This window comes from Hyla sarda, chromosome 9 (assembly GCF_029499605.1).
Source record: "Hyla sarda isolate aHylSar1 chromosome 9, aHylSar1.hap1, whole genome shotgun sequence".
Lineage (NCBI taxonomy): Eukaryota > Metazoa > Chordata > Amphibia > Anura > Hylidae > Hyla > Hyla sarda.
This window is the reverse complement of record NC_079197.1, coordinates 15,296,785-15,324,546: the sequence shown is the minus strand read 5'-3', so window position 1 is coordinate 15,324,546 and position 27,762 is coordinate 15,296,785. Positions and strand designations below refer to the sequence as shown.

Below are 27,762 nucleotides of genomic sequence, written 5' to 3'. Positions count from 1 at the left end.
AAAAAGGGGGCTGTAAAAATACATACGCATGTCGCTTAAAAGCAGCATAAAAATACGGATGCATTTCTCTTGGAATCAGCCTCAAAATGCGCAGGTATTTTACAGGATTTTTTGAGAATAAACATCAAGTTTTACATTTATTACAATTCAGCAGCGCAAAACTACACCCCGATGGCGTGTATACCATCCACTGGAATCAATGGGATCTAGATTGTGGGTGTATTGCGTGTGTATTTAGGTACAAATATATACAGTTTTTCCCCCAAAATACACAAGAAATAAATTAAAAAACCTTTAGTGAACGCAGCCTTATAAGCTGCAGATGTGAACAGAGCCCAAAACTATTCTTTTTACTGAACTCCCCATTTATCAGGGCATTTAGGGAACAAATTTCAATGCTTCGGGTGGATGGCAGCTGGGAAAACCGTTCAATGGGATTCTGCTGCATAATGTCCCCCCCCCTTGGAGTAAAAGCCAGTGTTTCCCAACCAGGATGCCTTTAGCTGCTGCAGAACTACAACTCCCAGTATGCTGGGGGGGGGGGGGGGGTTGCAGTTCTGCAACAGCTGGAGGCACTCCGGTTGGGAAATTTACATTTCCGCAACAGAAATGGAAAATTTCGGCCGTCCTGGCCCCAACGGATTTTGGCGCCACCTGCTGAAACAGAAACTCCGAGCAGAGATCCTTTGCGTGAATGGGCCTTTATGAGAATACCAGAATCTTTCCAATGGCAGATGTCAGGTAGAGGGGGGTTCGGGGGAATGCCAAAATTTAACATGCTGTATATATTTTTTTACATTTTTTATTTATTTTTTATTATTATATTAGTCTTGGGGGGGCGCTAAGCTTCTGCAAAAAGCATTGGACAGCTCTCCCTATGGAGAATACATGCACGCTCATTGGTGTGTGTGTATGGCGAGGTTGGGACAATGGAGAACCAGGAGAACCATAGGTGTTCCCTAACTGGCGTGCCTCCAGCTGTTGCAAAACTACAACTCCCAGCATGCCCGGACAGCCAACGGCTGTCCGGGCATGCTGGGAGTTGTAGTTTTGCAACAGCTGGAGGCACGGTGGCTAAAGAGGTACTCTGGTGGAATTTTTTAAATTTATTTATTATTTTTTTTAAAACAACCGTTGCAAGAAAGTTATTATTATTTGTAAATTACTTCTATTAAAAAAAAATCTTAATCCTTCCAGTCCTTATTAGGGGCTGTATATTACAGAGGAAACACTTTTCTTTTTGGATTTCTCTTCTGTCACGACCACAGTGCTCTCTGCTGACCTCTGCTGTCCATTTTAGGAACTGTCCAGAGCTGCATATGTTTGCTATGGGGATTTTCTCCTGCTCTGGACTGTTGCTAAAATGGACAGCAGAGAGCACTGTGGTCGTGACAGAAGAGTAATCCAAATAGAAAAGCTTTTCCTCTGTAGTATACAGCCCCTGATAAGTACTGGAAGGATTAAGATTTTTTTTTATAGAATTTACAAATCTGTTTAACTTTCTGGCACCAGTTAATTTAAGAAAAAAAATAACCCTTTAAGGAAACACTGGATTTAACAGTACAATAAGGCCTGTTGACTAATCTCCGGATCACCAGGAAGTGGTCAGATACAGATATAAGAAGTCTACATTATGGCTTGATATTCTCCTGCCAGGGAAAGCATTGAAGGCAGAGGTGTAAGTGTAGACAGTCCAACCCCCCCAACATATTAGAATACATCTGACATAGCGTGAATAGTGTTATGGTCATATATATATATATATATATATATATATATATATATATATATATGTCATCTGTTGGTGCGGGTTCTATGTACAACCCCACAGCTTTCCATTGAGTTTACTATGTCTCTAAAATTCTTCCATTTTTTTGTTTCCAATATGGAGTCCCTGTCCGCTCCTCAGGTCACAGTAAATTGTCTAGTAAAAATAAAACCTTGTCATATTCCCTTTGTGGACGGCGTCCAACCTCAAAAAAGCCAGAAGTGTCCGAGAGATGAAACGCAAATCTGTACAAAGTGAATTAAAACTCCTGCTGGGCTTAAAAAAAAATAAAATAAATTAGAAACAGTTTAAAAAATAACTAAAAAAAAAAACAAATGTCCCTTTAAACGCCCCAACGTATCCCTAGATGTACTTTGGTACGTGAATATAATCTCCGTTGTTGAAAAAAAAATCCAGTCTGCTCCATAAATCGAACTGTGTCATGTGACCAGAACCAAAAGCAAAGAAAAATAAAAATGTAAAAAAAAGAAAGAAAAAAAAGATGGAAACCTGCAGACTACAGCTTTAGCTTCCCAGATTGGATCTTTCTATAGATTTCAGCGTCCAATGGGATGTACTTTCCTTGTTGGGAATCCAGGACGTACAAGGAGTCTTTCACCACGTTGGGGTCGAAGCCTTCTTTCCTCATTTCCGTTTTTTGGAATTTATACGTTCCTGTGGAAATAGTGAACAGGATACAGGGTGTTAGGATGCAGCTTTTTGTCTTTTCTGCAAGGCATTAAGGGGTACTCCGGAGGGGGGGGGGATGTATTTAAATAAACTGGTGTCAGAAAGTTATACAGATTTGTAAATTACTTATATATAAAAATCTTAACCCTTCCAGTACTTATCAGCTGCTGATACTACAAAGGAAGTTCTTTTCTGTCTGACCACATTGCTCTCTGCTGACACCTCTGTCCGTGTCAGGAACTGTCCAGAGTAGGAGCAGATCCCCATAGCAAACCTCTCCTACTCTGGACAGTTCCTGAAATGCACAGAGTTGTCAGCAGAGAGCACTGTGGTCAGACAGAAAATAAATTCAAAAAGAAAAGAACTTCCTGTGTATTATACAGCAGCTGATAAGTACAGGAAGGGTTAAGAATTTTTTAATAGAAGCAATTTACAAATCTGTTTAACTTTCTGGCATCAGTTGATTTAAAAAAAAAATAATAATAATGTTTTCCACCGGTGTACCCCTTTAATCCTACCAGTATTTATAAGCTGCTGTATACTCCAGAGGAAGTTGTGTAGTTCTTTCCAGTCTGACCACCGTGCTCTCTGCAGCCACCTCTGTCTGTGTCAGGAACTGTGGTTCGCTATGGGGATTTTCTCCTGCTCTGGACAGTTCCTGACACGGCCAGGGGTGACTGTGGTCAGACTGGAAAGAACTACACAACTTCCTCTGGAGCATACAGCCGCTGATAAGTACTGGAAGGGTTAAGATAATTCAATAAAACGAATTAAAACAAAAAAAAAAAAATTCAGATGTGGTTCACATTAATGAACAACTCTGAGACAACGGCGACATCTGCTGGATGATACAGGAACTGCAACATGGCAAAAATAAAATGCTGTAGCATAAAGGAGAGATGCTAGGCCAGTTTTTCCCTCCCACTGATACAAAACTACAACTCCCAGCATTTCCTGACAGGGACAGAGGTGACAGTAGGGAGCGCTGTGGTCAGACTGGAAAGAACTACACAACTTCCTCTGGAGCATACAGCAGCTGATAAGTAGTGGAAGGATTAATATTTTTATATAGAAGTAATTTACAAATCTGTTTAACTTTCTGCCACCAGTTGGTAAAAAAATAAATAAAATAGCTTTCCAGTGGAGTACCCCTTTAAGGGATCCTCTGTACTAAGGAGGTGGAGGAACTTTTCCTCTGGAGTGCCCCTTTAATGCTGAATTTAGGGCCAATCACATGACTCTAGATCTGCAATGTATGGCTAAATTAAAAAACAACCCATTAAAGGAGATGTCCGGTGCTCACTTTTCTTATTTTATCCGTTCCGGGCTATAAAATAAAAGAAAACAAATTTTCTCTTGCCTGCCTAGGCTCCCCCGGTGCTCCGGTACAGGCGTTCGGTCCCCGGGCTGTATTCTTCTTAATTCCTGTTAGCCCGGCACGTCACACGGAGCTTCAGCCTATCACCAGCCGCAGTGATGTCCCGCCTCCGCTGGTGATAGGCTGAAGCTCCGTGTGACGTGCCGAGCTAACAGGAAGTAAGAAGAATACAGCCCGGGGACCGAACGCCTGTACCCGAGCACCGGGGGAGCCTAGGCAGGCAAGAGAAAGCTTTTTTTTTTTTTTTTTTTTGCAGCCCATTACGGATACAATAAGAAAAGTGAGCACCGGACATGTCCTTTACGCCTTTTGTATGATAAGACCTATAGGTACAGCTGGAGGGTAGCTGTATGGGGCACTCACCTGTTTTGTTGACTTCTGGCAGTAATCGCAGGAAGACAGGGTGCGAGTACCCAGGCAGCGTCTTCTTAAGGTCTTTGACAAATTTTTCAAGATCGCTTTTATGGTCGGGGTCAGCGATGGCCGCCATTCCAGCTCTGCCTTCAGTACCTAGAAACAAACAGGGGGAGATTTTAATCTAGGAGGGAAAAAAAAAAAAGGTATAATCTTCACAGCAAAAAATAAAATACAATCAGGCATGTACCTGGCACCTCCACACCGTAGACCACCACATCCGCCTGCTGGAGGAGTCTGCTTAGGATTCCTTCCACCTCGGTGGTGGACACGTTCTCCCCTTTCCACCGGAATGTGTCACCTGTGCGATCCCGGAAATACATGTAGCCCAGCTCGTCCATGACCAGCACGTCGCCTGCAGGGAGGAGCGGACAATGGTCAGAAGGCAGGAGGCCTGGGTTAGGAAGACTTCTCCAGGATTTGGGTAGAATACTTACCGGAGAGATAAGCCATGTCTCCTTCCTTGAAGACATTTTTGGCTATTTTCTTGTTAGTGGCCGACTCGTTCACGTAACCGTCAAATCTACGCAGAGGGTCTGACTGGATGATACGGCCAACCAGCTGCCCGGGTTCACCTGTGATACAAGAAAGACGCGTAGGTAAACCCTGCCCTTCAGACTGAGGTGCCCATACAGGTTAATGAATGTCAGGATTAAAGGGGTATTCCAGCTTTATACATCTTATACCCCTATCCAAAGGATAGGTGATAAGATGTATGATTGCAGGGGATCCGCCGCTGGGGACCCCCGCGATCTCGGTGCAGCCCCTGGCATTCTGTGCCGGGCGCTGCCTCCAAGACAGGGATGTGATGTCATGGTCACGCCCCTAGTGAAATAATGCCACGCCCCCTCCATCCGTCTTGGAAGCAGCGTCTGGCACAGAATGCCGGGGGGCTGCACAGAGATTGCGGGGGTCCCCAGCGACAGGACCACTGTGATCAGACATCTTATTCCCTATGGATAGGGGATACGATGTATAAAGCTGGAATACCCCTTTAAATGGCAGGACTGGCCAACTATCTCCTGTGTATGGGGGTGTTCTGACCCCCAACAGCAAATGTCAGAGGGAAGAAGGATAGGGCAAATGGATTTCATCATGCCCAACCTTTTGTATCTCTATATTGTAATATATATATATATATATATATATATATATATATATATATATATATATATATATATATATATATATATATATATATATATATATATATACACACACACACACACATACATATACACATATATATATATATATATATATATATATATATATATCTCGACATGCATGCTTGGTTGGGAGTGCATATGTTCTCAGTTAAGTGAAGAGAATAATCCTTCTTCTCCCACTAAGAAAGCGTTTCCCAAGCAGGGTGCCTCCAGCTGTTGCAAAACTACAACTCCCAGCATGCCCGGACAGCCTTTGGCTGTCCGGGCATGCTAGGAGTTGTAGTTTTGCAACAGCTGGAGACACCCTGCTTGGAAAACACTGCACTAAGAAGACATGATATATATATATATATACACATATACATACACACACACACACACACACACAGTCATGGCCGTAAATGTTGGCACCCCTGAAATTCTTCTAGATAACGAATTATTTCTCACAGAAAAGGATTGCAGTAACACATGTTTTGCTATACACATGTTTATTCCCTTTGTCTGTATTGGAACTAAACCAAAAAGGGAGGAAAAAAAAGCAAATTGCACATAATGTCACCAAACTCCAAAAATGGTCTGGACAAAATGATTGGCACCCTTTCAAAATTGTGGATAAATAAGATTGTTTCAAGCATGTGATGCTCCTTTAAACTCACCTGTGGCAAGTAACAGGTGTGGGCAATATAAAAATCACACCTGAAAGCAGATAAAAAGGAGAGAAGTTCACTTAGTCTTTGCATTGTATGTCTGTGTGTGCCACACTAAGCATGGACAACAGAAAGAGAAGAAGAGAACTGTCTGAGGACTTGAGAACCAAAATTGTGGAAAAATATCAACAATCTCAAGGTCACATGTCCATCTCCAGAGATCTAGATTTGCCTTTGTGCACAGTGCGCAACATTATCAAGAAGTTTGCAACCCATGGCACTGTAGCTAATCTCCCTGTGCGTGGACGGAAGAGAAAAATTGATAAAAGATGTCAACGCTGGATAGTTTGGATGGTGGATAAGCAGCCCCAAACAAGTTCCAAAGATATTCAAGCTGTCCTGCAGACTCAGGGAGCATCAGTGTCAGCGCAAACTATCCGTCGACATTTAAATGAAATAAAACTCTATGGACGCGTCACGCCCCCTCCCATAGACTTGCATTGAGGGGACGGGGCGTGACGTCACACGGGGGGCCGTTCCGGTGGTCGGGACCCAGACCCTCCAGCGTGCCGCATGCTATATTGCGGGGGTCCCACACAGCGGGACCCCCGCGAACAGACATCTTATCCTTTGGATAGGGGATAAGATGTCTATGGGTGGAGTACCCCTTTAATGTGTTAATTTTGAAGATCCAATAGTTTTCTCTTTTTTTTTTTTTTGAGTCTAGTGAACCTCTCATCTACATCTGATGGGATCTGTTCCAATGGCGGTTAAAATCCTTCATTTCGCTGTTGTGAGAGATGGTGGCATGGCGGGATAAATTGTGTAGTGTGTTGAACCTGTGTTTATTGATACGACTCCTTAATGGTTCGTCCTATGTACTGGAGTCCACATGTGCCTTTCAGTAGATAGACTACATACGTAGAGGAGCAGTCCATTTTGGTTTTTATGGTGAAGCTTTCACCGGTTGAACGGCTGGTGACAGATGTGGTGCCATTGGTCATGTTCTGGGATAATTTGCATGTTTTTAGATTGCACTTGAAACAGCCCGGGTTTTTAAGTTTCCCTGGGTGTATGTTGCTGTTCTTTTTTTCTTTCAGGCGACTGGGGGCCAAGGTGTTCTTGATGGCGGCAACTAGGGCTGGGCGGTATGACCAAATGTGTGTATCACGGTATTTTTTAAACTTTTGGCGGTTATACGGTAATTTAACGGTATTTCCTAGCCCCCCCCCCCATATTAATTATCAGCCCTCAGCCCCATCGGGGTACTACTCACGGGGTACTACTTTAACGCACCTACGTCGGCCTTACGCTGGAGAGCCGTCAGCCTATCACAAGGCCGCAGCGATGTCCCGCCCCGGCCGGGGATAGGCTGGGCGCACTGTCATGTAAAGGAGCTCTGGCCGGCTTCTTACATGACAGTGGGCTCAGCCTATCACCGTCCGAGGCAGAACATCGCTGCGGCCGGTGATAGGCTGACTGCTGTCCGACGTTCCCGTCCCCAGGAAACAAGTGAGGCTGGGACCGGACCAACGGGAGGTGAGTTAAAGTTTTTTTTTGTTTATTTTTTGCAGCCCGGGCATAGGGATACCGCACAGTATAGAGCAGTGGTCTCCAACCTGCAGACCTCCAGATGTTGCAAAACTACAACTCCCAGCATGCCCGGACAGCCAACGGCTGTCCAGGCATGCTGGGAGTTGTAGTTTTGCAACAGCTGGAGGTCCGCAGGTTGGAGACCACTGCTGTACGCTGTATCCCTATTCCCGGGCTGCAAAAGATAAAGAAAATAAACTTTAACTCACCTCCCGTTGGTCCGGTCCCAGCCTCACTTGTTTCCTGGGGACGGGAACGTCGGACAGCAGTCAGCCTATCACCGGGCGCAGTGATGTCCCGCCCCGGCCAGTGATAGGCTGAGCCCACTGTCATGTAAGGAGCTCTGGCCGGCTTCTTACATGACAGTGCGTTTAACCTACCACTGGCCGGGGCGGGACATCACTGCGCCCGGTGATAGGCTGACGGCTGTCCGACGTTCCAGTCCCAAGGAACAGCGTGAGGCCGACGTAGGTAAGTTAAAGTTTATTTTCTTTATCTATTGCAGCCCGGGAATAGGGATACAGCGTACAGCAGTGGTCTCCAACCTGTGGGCCTCCAGCTGTTGCAAAACTACAACTCCCAGCATGCCCGGACAGCCGTTGGCTGGGAGTTGTAGTTTTGCAACAGCTGGAGGTCCGCAGGTTGGAGACCACTGGCGTACAGTATAGAGTTCCAGCGCCGGCGGCCCCCAACAAAGAGGAGGAAGAAGAGGGCAGTGCTTGCGGGTGACATGTGAGTAGTACTCTGCTGGGCTGATAATATCAATTGGGGGGGGGGGGGGAGCAGAACAGCGCTGGCGGGTCACATGATTCTGGGGGGGGGGGGGCAGAACAGCGCTCACAGGTCACATAGGATTAGTTCCCCTGGGGACAGCGCAGCGCTGGGTTGATTCATTCATTCCCAAGGGGGAGGGGCCAAACCGGTATTGCGGTATGGGTTAAAATCCATATCGTGCAGCACAAAAATCTCGGTATTCGGTATGAACCGGTATACCGCCCAGCCCTAGTGGCAGCTCTCCTGAAGGTGATATTGGGATTTTGAGGGATGTTGTTTTTCAGAAAGGGGTCATGGAGGAGGATATTCCAGTGTTTCTTCATGGTATCTCGGACCACTTGACGTGACGCCGTGTATCTTGTGATGAAATTCAGGTGGTATGGCTTTTATTCTGGGCCGTCCTGACAAGTTGAGGGGGGGGGGGGGGGAATAGGAAGGTGTTTTTTTCTGTTTGTGGGTTTTATGGGTTCAGGAATTCTTTTGATGTTCAGAGCTTTTTGGTAAGCCGCTTTGATAATTATGCTCGGGTAGCCTTTATCTTGGAGACATGTTTTGATTATTTTACTTTGTCTGATATAATCGCTGACTTTTGCGCAGTTTCTCTGGATCCTAAAGAATTGTCCAAATGGAATGTTGAGCTTCCACTTTTTGTAGTGGTTGCTCTTGAAATCCAGGAGACTATTGCAGTCCACTTCTTTTGAAGTATGTGATGGTGATGATGTTTTTGCCTTAAGAGGATAATTCCAGGTCAAGGTATTCGATTTTGGACGTTACACATTTACCTGTAAGTTTTATGTTCCATTTGTTCCTGTTCAGATGTTTGTTGAAGTCCTGGAATGTTTCCTCGGAATCGTTCCAGACGAAAAGTAGATCATCTATGTACCGTTTGTACAAGATGATATTTTGTTGCCGTGGGTGGTTGGTGTAGATGAATTTGTCCTCAAATGTGCCCATCCATAACATAGATTCGCAAGTGAAGGGGCAAATTGTGTCCTCATTGCTGTTCCGGTTTTTGCAGATATAGACCGGAATTGAATTTGAAATAGTTGTGATGTAATATGAACGCTAGAGCTGGGCGGTATGACCAAACATGTGTATCACGGTATTTTTGTAACTTATGGCAGTTCCACGGTATATAACGGTATTTCTTTCACCCCCAAATCATGTGACCCGCCAGCGCTGTTCTGCTCCCCCCCCCCAGAATCATGTGACCCGCCAGCGCTGTTCTGCTCCCCCCCCCCCCCCAATTGATATTATCAGCCCAGCAGAGTACTACTCACATGTCACCCGCAAGCACTGCCCTCTTCTTCCTCCTCTTTGTTGGGGGCCGCCGGCGCTGGAACTCTATACTGTACGCCAGTGGTCTCCAACCTGCGGACCTCCAGCTGTTGCAAAACTACAACTCCCAGCCAACGGCTGTCCGGGCATGCTGGGAGTTGTAGTTTTGCAACAGCTGGAGGCCCACAGGTTGGAGACCACTGCTGTACGCTGTATACCTATTCCCGGGCTGCAATAGATAAAGAAAATAAACTTTAACTTACCTACGTCGGCCTCACGCTGTTCCTTGGGACTGGAACGTCGGACAGCAGTCAGCCTACTACCGGCCGCAGTGATGTCCCGCCCCGGCCAGTGGTAGGTTAAACGCACTGTCATGTAAGAAGCCGGCCAGAGCTCCTTACATGACAGTGGGCTCAGCCTATCACTGGCCGGGGCGGGACATCACTGCGCCCGGTGATAGGCTGACGGCTGTCCGACGTTCCCGTCCCCAGCATAAGGCTGACATAGGTAAGTTAAAGTTTATTTTCTTTATCTTTTGCAGCCCGGGAATAGGGATACAGCGTACAGCAGTGGTCTCCAACCTGCGGACCTCCAGCTGTTGCAAAACTACAACTCCCAGCATGCCTGGACAGCCGTTGGCTGTCTGGGCATGCTGGAAGTTGTAGTTTTGCAACAGCTGGAGGTCCGCAGGTTGGAGACCACTGGCGTACAGTATACAGTTCCAACGCCGGCGGCCCCCAACAAAGAGGAGCTGCGGGTGACATGTGAGTAGTACCCCGCTGGGCTGATAATTAATTGGGGGGGGGGAGCAGAATAGCGCTGGTGGGTAACATGATTTGGGGGGAGCAGAACAGCGCTCGCGGGTCACATATGATTAGTTCCCCGATGTGGGGACAGCGCTGCGCTGGGCTGATAATTCATTCCCAAGGGGGAGGGGCCCAACCGGTATTGTGGATATTATTGGACGGCCTGGGGGGGTTCTTCTGGTCCTTGTGAATTTTGGGTAAGTGGTAGAAAATGAGTGTTCTGGGGTTCTCAATCAAGGTATTCCCTCACCTTCTTGGTTAGGATGCCATCGGTGTAAGCTTCTGTGAATTTCTTGGTGGGGTCTGTAATGATGCGTAGAGCGTCCACCAGGTAGGTGTCGCGATCCTGGATAACAATGCCTCCTCCCTTGTCAGCGCTTCTAATAACAATGCTGGTATTATTGGCAAGGGTCTTGATGGCTTTGGATTGTTCCTTAGACATATTGGGTTTGGGTTTCACTCGGCTGCCTATGTTCCTGAATTCCTCCGAGACCAGACTGTAGAATGTTTCAATGTATTCTCCTTTATGATGTATTGGAAAAAAGGTGAGATAGGTGTGTGTGTGGGGGGGGGGGGGGGGGGGTCTAGTTCAATTGCCGAGCCAGATTGTGGGGCTGCTTCTTTGTACACAGTGCGCTAACGCTTCATTCCACCTAACACCGCCGACATCCCCCTCTTCTCCTTACAAGTTCTAATAATTGTAAAAATTATGAAGCGACAACACAGCACTCTCTTTTACACAAATAAATGTGGTTCTAATTATGAAAAACAACTGTTTTAAAGTAACTTATGATAGATGTTGGTTTAGGCGTCAGAGGTACCTGCCCACTGACGTCACTAACATTTGGCACCATTTTATGCCATTTAAACCATTTTACCTGTCTCTTCCATGTAATGCCATATTCACATTGAGAAAGAGGTTGTTACCTCGAAACGCGTCTGTGCTTTTTGGTTATTAAAAATTACCTCAAAATACCACCTGCTTGGACCAAGTCCTTCTACAGTGGAATGCACCAGGACACAGGATTTTTCCCTACACTTCTATACTCACATAATACACACAAAGGGAATAAACATGTGTATAGCAAAACATGCGTTACTGCAATCCTTTTCTGTGAGAAATACTTCAGTTTCTTGAAAACTTTCGGGGGTGCCAACATTTATGGTCATGACTGTATACAGTGACCCCCCCGACCTACGATCGCCCCGACATACGATCATTTCAACATATGATGGTCTCTCAGAGGCAGCATCAACATACGATGCTTTTGTATGTCGGGGCCATCACATAAACGGCTATCCGGCAGCGCAGACTGCTTCAGCTGCCACCGGATAGCCGTTTACGGTGCCCCGTGTGCTCCGCTGACGATCACTTACCTGTCCTCGGGGCTCCGGCGCGTCCTCTTCGGGATCCCTGCATCGTCGGCGCTCTCCATCGTCGTCATCACGTCGCTGCGCATGCCGTCCCGTCATCCAATAGGAGCGTTGTGCGTAGCGACGTGATGGCGGCGGAGGAGAGCGAGGATGCCGGGGAAGCAGAGGCCTTGCCGGAGCGTCGGGGACGCGGCGACAGCGATGGAAGGCGACATCCAGGGCAGCAGTGACTGTCCGGAGCGGCGGGGAGAGGTGAGTATAACCTCCAATACCAGTGGTCTTCAACCTGCGGACCTCCAGATGTTGCAAAACTACAACTCCCAGAATGCCCGGACAGCCGTTGGCTGTCCGGGCATGCTGGGTGTTGTAGTTTTGCAACATCTGGAGGTCCGCAGGTTGTAGACCACTGTCCTATACTTTACATTGCACGAATCCCTCAACATACGATGGTTTCAACAAACGATGGTCCATTTGGAACGGATTACCATCGTATGTTGAGGGACCACTGTGTATGGAAAACAGGGGAATATCTCTTGGTCTAAGTTGTAGGATTCATTTTTAGTTAGAGAAAAGTAACTATTCTACTTTCGGCTTCCTGGCCACCTCCAGTTTGTAACTCCTAGTTACATAAACAACGTAGCCTGTGGGGCTATGCTGCTTCTGCAACTACCATTCAATAGGAGTTACACAAATTGTGTAGCTTCCCTGCTTTGCCTTCCTGACCACCTCTAGTGGCCACAAAACAGGCCGGAGGGGGCCAGAAACCCTATTAAACAAGGTTTTCTGGAACTTCGACAACAGCGCCATCAATAAGTGTGGGGTTATGCCTGGTACTGCAGCTTAATCTCATTGACCAGAATAGGGACTGACCTGCAGCGACCTTTATACATGATATTATCACCTTGAGGGTAATTCACTGACCTGTCAAGTCATTCAGAGTCAAATACACTCTTTAGGGCAGTGGTCTCCAACCTGCGGACCTCCAGATGTTGCAAAACTACAACTCCCAGCATGCCCGGACAGCCAACGGCTGTCCGTGCATGCTGGGAGTTGTAGTTTTGCAACATCTGGAGGTCCGCAGGGTGAAGACCACTGCTTTAGGGGGAGATTTATCAAAACCTGTCCAGCAGAAAAGTTGCTGAGTTGCCCATAGCAACCAATCAGATCGCTGCTTTCATTTTTGAAAAGGCCTCTGAAAAATGAAAGAAGCAATCTGATTGGTTGCTTTGGGCAACTCAGCAACTTCTCCTCTGGACAGGTTTTGATAAATCTCCCCCTTTGGAACCACTCACTGCCTTATATATCAGGATCCTGAATGGGGCAGACAGGCCCCCTTAAAGGGGTTATCAAGGAATAAAAAAGCAGTGCAAAGTTTTTTCCAAAAACAGCGCCACCCCTGTCCTCAGGTTGGGTGTGGTATTACAACTTGGTTCTATTCATTTCAATGGAACTGATCTGCAATACCATACACAACCTGGGGACAAGTGTGGTGCTGTTTTTCTAATCCTAGATAACCCCTGGATAAGGAAGTTCAATCCTTTATCTGTGTATATAGTATAGGGGTGTCAATATATGTTACAGATATGGCTACGCACTTACCTGGCTGACAAGGGATGCAGAGACCTTTCGGACTACGGATAAGCTCCATTGTGTCTTCATTCACCTTCATCAGCCGGATGGGATACACAAAGGGCAGAATTCGGCTGTTGAATCCGCAGGACCCAACCTATAAGTCACAGGGAGTGGTTACCAATGCGGCTGAGGACGCCTTTACTTACACTGTATCCGGTCACGTGTGCCGCGCTTACGTTGTTGTCGAAGTTTCCCAAGCTGCAGTTACATTCTGTGGCTCCATAAAACTCCGCAATCTGAGGAATCCTGAACCGGGACATGAACTCGGTCCAGATGGCGGGACGCAGCCCGTTCCCTAATGCCATGCGCACTTTGTGCTGGGACTCTGCCTCCCGCAACGGTTGGTTGAGGAGATAGCGGCAAATCTCGCCAATGTACTGGACAATCTGTATGTAAAGCAGATTAGTTAGTAAGAGCTTAACCCCTTAAGGACCTTGCCAATTTTCATTGTTGCACTTGTCGCCCTTTAATAGGCATAACTTAGTTTACATATTTTTTTTTTTTATCTACACATCCATATGAGGGTTTGTTTTTTGTGGGACCAATTGTACTTTGTAATGTCTTTGTGTATTTTTCCATAATCTTTACTCAGAAAAGGGGAAAAAAAATGAAAAATTTAAACTGAAATTGAAATTTTTTTTTTCAATTTTGCACATTTGCAAAGCGCTGAATCTCCGGCTCTCCCATAGTGATACATGGAGGGGGCATGTCGGGCACGGCGTCATGCTGTGGCCGACACGTGTCCTGCATGGGGAGAGCCAGGGCCCTGTAAAGGAGGTCGGTCAGACCCCCACGATCAGATACAGATACTGCGGATAAGGGATAAGTGTTCTATGGCTGTAGTATTCCTTTAAAGGGGTACTCCGGCGCTTGAACATCTTATCCCCTATCCCAAGGAAAGGGGATAAGATGCCTGATTGCGGGGGTCCCGCCGCTGGGGACCCCCGTGGTCTTGCACTCCGCACCCCGTTTATAATCAGTCCCCTGAGCATGTTCGCTCCGGGTCTGATTACCGGCGACCACGGGGCAGGCTGCGTGTGACGTCACGCCTCCGCCCCCATGTGACATCACGCTCCGCCCCTCAATGCAAGCCTATGGGAGGGGGCGTGACAGCTGTGGGCGGGACCCCCGCGATCAGGCAACTTATCCCCTATCCTTATGATAGGGGATGAGATGTCTAAGCGCCGGAGTACCCCGTTAATTCTAGGCATTACCACGATGTGCAGGTACAACCTGCGTCCTTAAGGGATTTAAAGGGTTAAAGCTTTTAGGAAGAATCATTCAATAGAACTGCATTGATCTGTGTGCTCTGCGCTCGATTGATAAAGCCTGCTCCAGACAAGCTCTATCAATCCTAAAGCCACAGACGGGCAATGGGGGGAATCCACCCCACTAGGCCACCAGGTTAATAGCTCTTTGCAGCAATTGCCACAAGCCGGCTATTAGCGGCGGTCCTCAGCTACTGCAATCAGCCGAGGGCCGCCTGGTATGGTGTAGGCTGGAGTCAGGAGCCTGTGCCTCTTAAAGGCACCACAACGTGTAAGGCTGTCTGGGCATGCTGGGAGTTGTAGTTATGCAACAGCTGGAGGCACCCTGGTTGGGAAACACTGCATCTTATTAAAGAGAACTAATGTGGGTGACCTAAAAGGGCAAGAAACAACAGATCCTCACCGTGCAGTTATACTTCACACAGTCATCCCAAAACCGCGAGGCTGAGAACTTCTTCTTGATCACAACCGTAAGACCGAGGAGGATGCACTGACCCATTCCGACAATGTTACCTAAGAAATACATCCAGGCATAAAGAGATTAGAATTCACTAAACAAACCAGACTTACACCTTATGTGTACAGGGCTCTACAGCTGCTGTAAGACTACAACTCACAGCATGCCAGGACAGCCGAAGGCTGTCCGGGCATGCTGGGAGTTGTAGTTTTGCAACAGCTGGGGGCACACTTCTTGGGTTCACTACTGGAAAAAAAATAGCTTTACAGCCGCTACCTAGAATTAGGATCTGACAATGCATTGATTTCTATGGGAGAGTGTTGTGGGCATGCTCTGAGCCTAAAGGCTAGGAATTGTAGTTTTGCAACAGCTGTGGGCACACTGCTTGGGCTGCTAAAAAAATTTAAAAAAATAGCTTTAGAGCAGCTACCTAGAATTAGGATCTGACAATGCATTGATTTCTATGGGAGAGTGTTGTGGGCATGCTCTGTGACCTGAGCCTAAAGGCTGTCCGGGCATGCTGGGAATTGAAGTTTTGCAACAGCTGTGGGCACGCTGCTTGGGCTGCTAAAAAAAAAAAAAAAATTGCTTTATAGCAGCTACATTGACTAAGGATCTGACAAGGCATTGATTTCTATGGAAGAGTGTTGCGGGCACACTCTGTGACCTGTGCCAAAAGGCTGTCCGGGCATGCTGGAAGTAGTAGTTCTGCAACACCAGGAGATCCACAGGTTGAGAAACACTTCTCTGCGGTTTTCTCTGTACATCAATTCAATTTAATAGAGCTCAAGCCTTGTAAGGTCTTTATATTTTTATGACTGATGCCCTTGAAGGAAAATGCTTTTCATAAAAAAAATATATATATACATAAAAAAAATTAAGAAAATAAATATGTAAAAGTATACAGAAACATAAATTAAAATGGCAGCCTTATAGACGGGCAGGCATAGGATTACCTGCGGAGTGGTACAACGGAAGGCAGTCATAAATAACGTCGTCCGATCGCATGCCGAAGCCATAGTGCACCAAGGCAGCCATGCGGAAATACCTGCACGGAGAAAGGACAAGTTAATAAATGGAATAGCTGCTTTTTGGGCACAGTGTATAGAGCGGAGATCTCGTACCAACCTGCTATGCACCACTATGGCAGCCTTGGGGAGCCCCGTTGTTCCGGAGGTGTAGATATAGAATAATTTATCTGGAAAAGATGCAAAATAGAGAGGAAGGTTATTGAACATGGTATGTGCATTTCCTGCAGGAGCAACTGGGACCTGGGGGGGTTTATCAGGCAGGTAAATATCTTTTATGTTTAATTTTTTAAGGGGTAACCCAGCATGCAAAAACTCATCTGTCCGAACACAGGGACCCTCCTAAAAGTCCCTGATGCACGTGTGCAGGGTGGGCACGAGCTCTGTGCACTCTCTCTAGGAATGCGGAGATACTGAGGTTCATGGGGAACCCCGATGCTTAAAAATGTATCACTATCCACAGGATGGGGGAAAAAATTTCTAATTTCTGGGTCTGGGTCACTCACACCGGCTAGAGGAAGTGCGTAACAGCACGAAACAGCCGGTCCCGGAGTGCCCCCGCCAGCTCTGCTACATCCGTTCATGCTCGGTATGCACTGGTAGCTTGTAATAAAGCTTTCATCTGGATGGTGAGCGCAGTCTTCTGTCTTATCTTTGTACATATATCACGTAAAATTCACGCAACGTGACTTCATAAGATCAGTCATTAGTGTCCCCTCATCTCTCCTGTGTCACAGTCATTAGTGTCCCCTTCATCTCCCCTGTGTCACAGTCATTAGTTTCCCCTCATCTCTTCCTGTGTCATTCATTAGTGTCCCCTCCACTCTCTGTGCCACAGTCAGTGTCCTCACATCTCTCCTGTGTCACAGTCATTAGTGTCCCCTCATCTCTTCCAGTCAGTCATTAGTGTCCCCTCATCTCTTCCTGTCAGTCATTAGTGTCCCCTCATCTCTTCCTGTCAGTCATTAGTGTCCCCTCATCTCTTCCTGTCAGTCATTAGTGTCCCCTCATCTCTTCCTGTCAGTCATTAGTGTCCCCTCCACTCTCTGTGCCACAGTCAGTGTCCTCACATCTCTCCTGTGTCACAGTCATTAGTGTCCCCTCATCTCTTCCAGTCAGTCATTAGTGTCCCCTCATCTCTTCCTGTCAGTCATTAGTGTCCCCTCATCTCTTCCTGTCAGTCATTAGTGTCCCCTCATCTCTTCCTGTCAGTCATTAGTGTCCCCTCATCTCTTCCTGTCAGTCATTAGTGTCCCCTCCTCTTTCTGTGCCACAGTCAGTGTCCCCCTCATCTTCTCATGTCTCGGTCATTAGCGTCCCCCTCATCTCGCCCTTTGTCACAGTCATTACTGTCCCCTTATCTTCAAAAAAAAATAAAAAAATAAAAAGGTTTTCCTTACCTCCACTCCCAGGCTAATCCCCCATTCTACCTCTGGTCAGCACTTGACGCCAGGTGACCGCTGCAGCCAATCAGCAGTCTTGGCGGTCAAGCTCTGTACTCCTAAGTAACACACCAAAATTCTCAGTCGCCATGGCGACCTGGGATTTGACAAGTCCTGGGATTGGGAATATGTTTTTAAATGCTGGAGTATTCCTTTTAGGCAACCTGACACATTTTAAACTCTTACTTTTCCCAAACAAGTCCTATGGTTGTATACTACAGCGCCATTCTTGTTCATAGGTTGAGTACTGGACAATTTCATTGAATAGGGATAAGATGCAATGCCAGGCACAACCCACAAACATGACTGGAGCTGCATGTGAAGAACGAACCCACCGTGCTAAAACCAAACTAAAAGGCCTCCGTAGAATAGAAGTATCCAAGTACCTGTGGGTACCCACATGTATTCATGGCAATCGTCTTATAGGGAGTCACTGACTAAATAAAAAATGCTGTGAAGGTGTAAGATGAAGCTTCTACACCACTATAAGATCCTCGTCTCAGCGTTTACCTGTGAAGCTCCTCCCGGGGTCTTTTGGAGGGATCCGGGATGCGCTCTGCAGTAGGGGCGATATGTATTCTGAGCCAGGGGGCACTGCGGAGGGGTCACAGTCACCGAGGCAGTAAAGTCGTATGGAGGATTTCCCCATCAGAGCGTAGACATCTGTCATGGCTACAAATAAAAATATATAAAATCATCAAGTCAATGTCATTTCACAAGACATCCTCAGTTTTTTTTAAACTATAGTTGTTTTAGGTAAAATCACTTCTCAGTGATACATTCCAACTCCTCTAAGGTTGCATAAATAGTTAGATTAACCTATCAGGACTCTAGAAAGCTTGGTGGCAACTAGGGATGTACCGTGATACTTGTACTTGTGCATAGGTCTTAGATACCAGAACATTATATATAAAAATAATTCCTCTCAACTTCCCTACACTCCTATGCTGAGGCCTCCATCATTCCAGCTGTGCAGGACCTACAGCATCTGACTTCATTTCATCCTGCAGCAGATCCTGCAGCAGGTCCTGCACCACTGCAGATAACTGAGCAAAGGAGAAGGTCCGGCACTACTGACATAGCAGAGAGAGGGTGAGTGTTTTTTTTTTTTTTTTTTTCTTTTGGAGGGGACTTGGAGGAAACTTCTTTATGGGGACATCTACCTAAAAGCAGGTTACCTACCTACCTGACTACTGAGAGCTTCTACCTAAAAGGGGAGGATTCCCTACCCTACTGGGGGCTTCTACCTAATAGGGAAGGGTTCCCTACCTACTGGGGGCTTCTATCTAAAAAGGGGAGGGCGCCCTACTTACTGGGGGCTTCTACCTAATAGGGGAGGGCTCCCTACCTACTGGGGGCTTCTACATAATATGAGAGGGCTCCCTACCTACTGGGGGATTCTACCTAGAAGGAGTGGGTTTCCTACCTACTGGGGGCTTCTACCTTATAGGGGAGTGTTTCTTACCTACTGGGGCTTCTACATAAAAGGGGATAATTCTCTATTTACTGGGGGGCTTCTACCTAATAGGGGAGGGCTCCCTACCTACCGGAGGCTTCAACCTAATAGGGAAGGGTTCCATACCTACTGGGGGCTTCTAACTAAAAGAGGAGGATTCCCTACTTATTGGGGGCTTCTACCTAATAGGAAAGGGTTACCTACCGGGATGCTTCTACCTAATAGGGGAGGGTTCCTTACCTTCCTACCTACTGGGGGCTTCTACCTAATAGGGAAAGGTTCCTTACCTACAGGGGGCTTCTACCAAATAGGGGAGGGCTCCCTACTTACCTACTGGGGGCTTCAAACTAATAGGGGAGGGCTCCCTACCTACCAGGGGCTTCCATCTAATACGGTAGGGCTCCCTACCTACCTACTGGAGGCTTCAACCTAATAGGGGTGGGTTCCTAACCTACCTACTGGGGGCTTCTACCTAATAAGGAGGGATTCTCTACTTAACTCTGGTAACATATCTTAATTATTTGTGAGTGCAGTCCTCATGTTGGACTTTCCCCTAAAGGCTTTACAAAATCTAGAGCCATCCCTGCGGTCACATGACATTTAGTCGGTATTAGTAATTGGTATCTGTGAGCACCTTTAAAAAAAAAAAATAATAATAATAAAATTATATCATGTGACCACAGGGCACTAGACTTTGTGAAGCCTTTAGGCTAAAGTCGCTAGTGGCAACCCTTATGCCACTTCTTATCTAGACTAGCGAAACCCTATACAGATCACAGTCCAGCAAACATTACAACAGTGTTTTCTGACCAGTGGGGCTCCAGCTGTTGCAAAACTCCAACTCCCAGCATGCCCGGACAGCCGTTGGCTGTCCGGGCATGCTGGGATTTGGAGTTTTGCAACAACTGGAGGCACACTGGTCAGAAAACCCTACATAACAGTGTCCTGGGTAAAGGGTGTCCCCAGTTCCCTCCTCACCTTGGGACATCTCTTGTCCAAAGATCACAGCCTTGGAGTTGGAGACGCTGAAGCAATGTTCCAGGGCATCCAGGCGCAGGTTGAAATTGATCAAAGCTGCTTCCACCCCTATTTTGGCCATGCCAAGCCAAAACCCCACGAACTCATTGCAGTTCTCCATGAACAGCGCGATGACATCCCCGTTGCGGAACCCTTCAGCGTACAGGAAGTTGGCCACCGCATTGGAAAACTCGTCCAACTCCCGGAACGTCCAAGATGCCCCGGTCCCCTCGAAGATCAACGCTGTCTTGTCAGGATGGCGGTTAACGCATTCCTTAAATATGATGGGGACCGTGTTCTTCTCTCGCAGGTGTCTTTTAACTTGCAGCTTCACCCGGAAAAGTGTTATAGCACCTCTGCAAAAAAAGAAAAAAAAGAAATATAAGATATATATATATATATATATATATATATATATATATATATATATATATATATAGATGGAAGACAGATGTTTAACCCCTTAACCTCATTCTATACAATAGTGTTTTCCAACCAATGTGCCTCTGGCTGCTGCCAAACTACAACTCCCAGCATGCCCGGACAGCCAACGGCTGTCCGGGCATGCTGGGAATTGTAGTTTGGCAACAGCCGGAGGCACATTGGTTGGAAAATACTGTTGTATAGAATGATGCAGAGACGGGATCAGGGATTTATGTATAAAACTGTGTATATAAAGCTATAAATCCTGCTTTATCTTAATCTATAAACTTATATGACCAGATTTTATCAATATATCTCCTCCACGGCCATGAGACTCCACCCAAGAACACACCCTAGATAACATCTGTTAGTCAAACCTACAATGTATATATAGTAGAGTTCTACCTGGCTACTGAGGGACTACAACTCCCAGTAGAACGTTCATCCATCTTTCCTGAAGAGAAGCTTCCTACAAGACCTGCCTACCCCTCTCCTAAAATACTGTGTGCTGCAGGAATACTCTTCCACCCATTACCAGTCTTTAAAGGGGTACTCCGCTGCTCAGCGTTTGGAACAAACTGTTCTGAACGCTGGAGCCGGGAGCTCGTGACGTCATAGTCCCGCCCCCTCATTATATCACGCTCCGCCCCTTCAATGTAAGTCAATGGGAGAGGGCGTGACAGCCAACACGCCCCGTCCCATATATTTGCATTGAGGGGGGCGGGGCGTGACGTCATGAGGGGACGGGGCTGTGGCGTCACGAACATCAGCGTTTGGAACAGTTTGTTCCAAACGCTGAGCAGCGGAGTACCCCTTTGACGGGGTACCTCCAGTACTTTAAAACGTATCCTTTATCCGCAGAGGCCCCCCACTTATCTGCAGAGATCCCTGGTGATCTCCAGGAAGAACCCCCCATCTCTCACTGTGCATGGAGTGATGTTTCGACATGCGCCCTATGTATGCTCTATGGGAGCGCCGGATATACCAGAATACAGCGCTTGGGTACCTCCGGCGTTCCAATAGAGAATGCATGGAGCACATGTCCACACACCGCTCCATGCACAGGGAGAGATGGAGCCCTGGAGATCGTAGGGGGTCCCTGTGGATAGGGGATACATTATAAAGTGCTGGAGTACCCCTTTAATGTCTGACTTGTTACCATGGACAGCCCATTAGCCACTTGCCAATCAAGAATAAAGGAATCACTTCCTCCCACAAGTAGGTAGAGTTAGGAGGAGTCGGCACTCGTCACCTTGGCGTGGTGCTCGTGGACAGGTAAGTATATGATAGGTAGAAGTAGTCCCGGCACACACACTATGGATGCAAGATCACCTGGAGTGTTTATTCACAAACGAACAGTGATACAGCGGCTCACAGGACGCGTTTCGGCCACTAGTTGATGAAGGCCACAAGGTGGCCGAAACGCGTCCTGTGAGCCGCTGTATCACTATGTACGTTTGTGAATAAACACTACAGGTGATTTTGCATTCATAGTGTGTGTGCCGGGACTACTTCTACCTATCAATTCCTCCCACAAGACTAGTCCATTCATTTCTTGAAATATTCTATGCTGCTCTAGCTTTGCAAATGTCAACACATGTGTGTGTGTGTGAGTGTATAGACTTCTAAGGCCGGGTTCACACTATAGAATTTCCGGACAGACAAAATCCAGGCAGTAATTCCAAGTGTGACCAGTCCCGACTGAAACAGTCAGTGCTAGGACCGTGAGGGCATTACCGTCCCCATAGACCGCAATGTCTGCGGATTCAGCCTGAGGAACGGACAGGACCATTCTTTTGGCAGTGGAATGTCTGCGGAGGAATATCTGGCGCCGAGATTCTGTAGCGTGCACTGTCCAGCAATGGGATTCTGCTGCAAAGGAATTTTCAACAAAAACTCCTAAGTGGAATTCCGGTTGGAAATTCCATGGTGTAAACCGAGCCTAAGAGCTGAACTCGGAAATCCAATATACAATGAATAGAGTGGTGGTCAAGCATGGCGCTGCTGCTTCATCCACTTGAGGTCTGGTGATCAGTGGGGGGTCCCTCCCTACAGATTTTTGGGGTAGGGAATAATTATTAATCTTTCAATATCCCAGAATTTAATATGTCTCTTATTAAAACCCAACTTTTAATATTGATAAATCAAATAAGTCACCAACCCCCCCCCCCCCAACAAACACCAAAAAAGTGTGCAGGAACAATAATCACAAACAACAACAAAAGCAAAAGTACTTTGACTATACAGTGTATGGTACTATGTGGGGTAAAGACCAAGCGAATATGATCCCCCACCTGAAATATGTCTAAGCACACACACAAATGCCTGCAAATAAAACATCCAATACCACATATGTCTCATAAATCCCAACGGGTTTCCCCCCTGAGAATAACAGCAGATGTGGGGTTCATCAAGGGACATAATGCAGGCAAAGTAAAGTAATGATAAGGCTGCAAACAGAGTATGAACAATGTCAGCTAATGGGTACGATTACCCAGGTCCACAATGGGACCACTCACTCAGATCCAGATAGCATAAGTGATGACTCCTCTCCTTTCAATAACCCCCTTAAAAGGGGTACTCCACTGGAAAAATTATTTTTTCTAAATCAACTGGTGCCAGAAAGGTAAAAAGATTTGTAAATTACTTCTATTAAAAAATCTTAATCCTTTCAGCACTTTTCAGCTGTTCTATGATCCACAGGAAGTTCTTTTCTTTTTAAATTTCCTTTCTGCCTGACCACAGTGCTCTCTGCTGACACCTCTGTCCATTTTATGAACTGTCTAGAGTAGAAGCAAATCCCCATAGCAAACCTTTCCTGCTCTGGACAGTTCCTGATATGGACAGAGGTGTCAGCAAAGAGCACTGTGGTCAGACAGAAAGGACATTCAAAAAGAAAATAACTTCCTGTAGATCATACAGCAGCTGATAAGTGCTGGAAGGATTAAGATTTTTAATAGAAGTAATTTATAAATCTGTTTAAAGGGGTTATCCAGGAAAAACTTTTCTTCATTTATCAACTGGCTCCAGAAAGTTAAACAGATTTGTAAATTAAATCTATTAAAAAAAATCTTAATCCTTTCAGTACTTAAGAGCTTCTGAATTGAGTTGTTCTTTTCTGTCTAAGTGCTCTCTGATGACACGTGTCTCGGGAACCGCCCAGTTTAGAAGCAAATCCCCATAGCAAACCTCTTCTACTCTGTGCAGTTCCCGAGACAAGCAGAGATGTCAGTAGAGAGCACTGTTGCCAGACAGAAAACAACAACTCAACTTCAGCAGCTGATAATTATTGAATGGATTAAGATTTTTTAATAGAAGTAATGTACAAATCTGTTTAACTTTCTGGAGCCAGTTGATTTAAAAAAAAATTTTTTTCCAGTGGAGTGCCCTTTTAAAGGGGTTGTCCAGAGAAAAACAACTTATTATTACCTATCCACGGTGGGGGAGGTCCAATTGTTGCGACCCTCCGAACTGCAAAACAGGACCCTGGCTCTCGGTGCGTCCTGAAGCTGCAGACACCACGTCATCCATTTATTTTTATAAATTTTATACCAGAGTGCATATCTCCAGAGCTATCATAGAAATGAATGGATAAATGGATGACGTGGTGTCTGCAGCTCCAGGACATGCTGAGAACCCCCCAGTGATCAGACATTTATCCTATACTGTAGATAGTAGATAGTATAGATCAGTGGTCTTCAACCTGCGGACCTCCAGATGTTGCAAAACTACAACTCCCAGCATGTCCGGACAGCCTTTATGAAAAGCCATGACTCAAGACACTGAGTTCTTATGTGTAAAACAGTTTTTGTCAACCTGGGTGCCTCCAGCTGTTGCAAAACTACAACTCCCAGCATGTTGGACTATATAGTAGTATATAGTATAGATCAGTGTTTCCCAACCAGGGTGCCTCCAGCTGTTGTAAAACTACAACTCCCAGCATGTTGGACTATACAGTACTATATAGTATAGACCAGTGTTTCCCAACCAGGGATGCCTCCAGCTGTTGCAAAACTACAACTCCCAGCATGTTGGACTATATAGTATAGATCAGTGTTTCCCAACCAGGGTACCTCCAGCTGTTGCAAAACTACAACTCCCAGCATGTTGGACTATACAGTACTATATAGTATAGGTCAGTGTTTCCCAACCAGGGGTGCCTCCAGCTGTTGCAAAACTACAACTCCCAGCATGTTGGACTATACAGTACTATATAGTATAGGTCAGTGTTTCCCAACCAGGGGTGCCTCCAGCTGTTGCAAAACTACAACTCCCAGCATGTTGGACTATACAGTACTATATAGTATAGACCAGTGTTTCCTAACCAGGGGTGCCTCCAGCTGTTGCAAAACTACAACTCCCAGCATGTTGGACTATATAGTATAGATCAGTGTTTCCCAACCAGGGTACCTCCAGATGTTGCAAAACTACAACTCCCAGCATGTTGGACTATATAGTATAGATCAGTGTTTCCCTACCAAGATACCTCCAGCTGTTGCAAAACTACAACTCCCAGCATGTTGGACTATATAGTAGTATATAATATAGATAAGTGTATCCCAACCAGGGTACCTCCAGCTGTTGCAAAACTACAACTCCCAGCATGCCCGGACAGCCAACGGCTGTCCGGGCATGCTGGGAGTTGTAGTTTTGCAACATCTGGAGGTCTGCAGGTTGAAGACCACTGGTATAGATGTTATTCACTGGAAAACCTCTTTTATAGAACTAGAGAAAGACAAGTTAGTGGGTGCAGATCACTACGGCGGGAAAACGGGCGAGGTCACCCCTTGCATCTGTGAGCCCTTTCTGACTGGCACTTCGGGCATCAGTCAAGATGGCACAACTGTACCTGCTCAGCATTATCACAGCACTTTAAGCAATAAACGAACATGGATCTGTTCTGCTTATAGGTTATCTTGCAAATTTAAATGATAAAAACAAATGATAGTCCATTAGAAATAGGATAAGAGTGTCCCCGGGAACAGGGCAGAGTCCAGGGCTTATCTGCCGCAATCACATATGTCTTCCAATATCAGGTTCAAGGACGACGAACAAAATACACTGATTTACTGATGGTACAAAGGGTGGCACTTGTGATAGCAGTAGGTATGCTGAATAAAGAAAGTAGGGTAAACTACATGAAACATGCAGTTAGGGTCTATTCACATGGCAGAACTCCGCCTCAAATTAAAGCCCATAGACTGCTATGGGATTCCGCACTCCCATTCACACTTCTGAATTTCCCCTTGCGGAAGTGTGAATGGGAGTGCGGAATCCCATAGAAGTAAATGGGCTTTAATTTGATGCGGAATTCCGTAAGCGGAAATTCAGAAGTGTGAATGAGAGTGCGGAATCCCATAGAAATCAATGGGCTTTAATTTGAGGCGGAATTCCGCAAACGGAAATTCAGAAGTGTGAATGGGAGTGCGGAATCCCATAGAAGTCAAAGGGTTTTAAATTGACGCGGAATTCCGTAAGCGGAAATTCAGAAGTGTGAATGGGAGTGCGGAATCCCATAGAAGTCAATGGGCTTTAATTTGGGGCGGAATTACGGAAGCGGAAATTCAGAAGGGTGAATGGGAGTGCAGAATCCCATAGAAGTCAATGGGCTTTAATTTGATGCGGATTCCGCAAGCGGAAATTCAGAAGGGTGAATGGGAGTGCGGAATCCCATAGAAGTCAAAGGGTTTTAAATTGACGCGGAATTCCGTAAGCGGAAATTCAGAAGTGTGAATGGGAGTGCGGAATCCATTAGAAGTCAAGTCAATGGGCTTTAATTTGAGGCGTAAATTCATTCACAGCCATGTGAATAGACCCTTTTGGTCATCTCTGGGAAAAGCTGGATGATGGTCTATATGACCGCTGTTACTGGCCATGTCACTCAGCAATCCCAGACTCCTGAAAGTAAGGGCTTGTTCCCACTATGGAAAATCAAGGAGGAATAATTGTGGAATGTCTGCGTTAAATTTCGGATTCTGTCTCGCCTCAGGATCCAGTTGACAGCAAGGGGTTTTCCGCTACAGTAATTTACGCGTAAATATTTCCGAAGCGGAACTAAGTTCCAATGGAAGAAGAAGCAAGTTCATTCTTCCGGCAGAACCTGTTCGTAAAATGCTGCTGAGTCAATGGGGCTTTGAATGTCGGCGCTAAACTCTGCAGAAAATAAATGCCAATCCCGCTAAATTTCTGCTTTAGGGTACGTAATTAGCGCAGAATTCCGCGTACTGAATTGCGTGTCGGAATTCCGCGGTGTGAACTCCTAACATCAGTTTGAATGGGTCTTCCGCGGACCCGTTCACACTGCGGAATTTCAGCGGCGGACAATTCCGCTGATAAAAATTGATCTGCGCAAATAAAGAACATGTTCATTCTTTGCGCCGAATTCCGCGAGCACTGCATAGCCGTCAACTGTGACGGCGCAGAGCTGCGCGATCGTACCGCTGAAGTATTTTGGATTTAATCTCCGCTCGCAGAATTCCGTTCCAAATACGTAGTGTGAACATACCCTTATTTTACCATGGCGCAGAAAACGAATTTCAGCGAGAACGTTTTTCCTGGCTAAATTCCAAAGTGTGAGCGATATCACTACGTAAGAGCATAAGTTTGCAATAAAAGGGGTCTGGGAAAGCTGGGTGGCAGCCGCTTTGGTGGTTGCAACTAGAGATGAGCGAACTTACAGCAAATTCGATTCGTCACGAACTTCTCGGCTCGGCAGTTGATGCCTTTTCCTGCATAAATTAGTTCAGCTTTCCGGTGCTCCGGTGGGCTCGAAAAGGTGGATACAGTCCTAGGAAAGAGTCTCCTAGGACTGTATCCACCTTTTCCAGCCCACCGGAGCACCTGAAAGCTGAACTAATTTATGCAGGAAAAGACATCAACTGCCGAGCCGAGAAGTTTGTGACGAATCGAATTTACTGTAAATTCGCTCATCTCTAGTTGTAACGGTGCTTATATTAGGCGTCCTCAATTGGTAAGAAAGCATTATAAGGGGTACTCTGGTTTTAAAAAAATGTATCCCTTATCAACAGGATAGGGGATAAGTATCTGATTGTGTGTATCCCAATGGTAGGGCCACCCTCCCCATAACCCCAATTACCCCCCCTCAGTGATCAGACACTTATCCCCTTATACCAGTGGCCTTCAACCTG

At 46.2% G+C, this 27,762-nt stretch overlaps 1 protein-coding gene across 2 annotated transcripts in view; it reads right to left on the bottom strand.

Moving 5' to 3' along the window:
• Positions 1-1,148: 1,148 nt before the first annotated feature.
• Positions 1,149-27,762, bottom strand: part of SLC27A4 (solute carrier family 27 member 4) — a 45,910-nt gene continuing 19,296 nt past the window's right edge. The window contains exons 2-12 of one of the 2 annotated variants that reach the window (XM_056539643.1): positions 20,153-20,547; positions 18,229-18,390; positions 16,377-16,446; positions 16,205-16,296; positions 15,195-15,304; positions 13,700-13,909; positions 13,491-13,617; positions 4,688-4,825; positions 4,441-4,605; positions 4,200-4,346; positions 1,149-2,443 (exon numbers count right to left, since the gene is read on the bottom strand). In XM_056539643.1, the coding sequence (XP_056395618.1) occupies positions 2,286-2,443; positions 4,200-4,346; positions 4,441-4,605; positions 4,688-4,825; positions 13,491-13,617; positions 13,700-13,909; positions 15,195-15,304; positions 16,205-16,296; positions 16,377-16,446; positions 18,229-18,390; positions 20,153-20,547 (1,774 nt within the window). In that variant the 3' untranslated portion in view covers positions 1,149-2,285. The remainder of the gene's footprint in view (positions 2,444-4,199; positions 4,347-4,440; positions 4,606-4,687; positions 4,826-13,490; positions 13,618-13,699; positions 13,910-15,194; positions 15,305-16,204; positions 16,297-16,376; positions 16,447-18,228; positions 18,391-20,152; positions 20,548-27,762) is intronic. The other variant, XM_056539641.1, reaches the window with a different exon arrangement.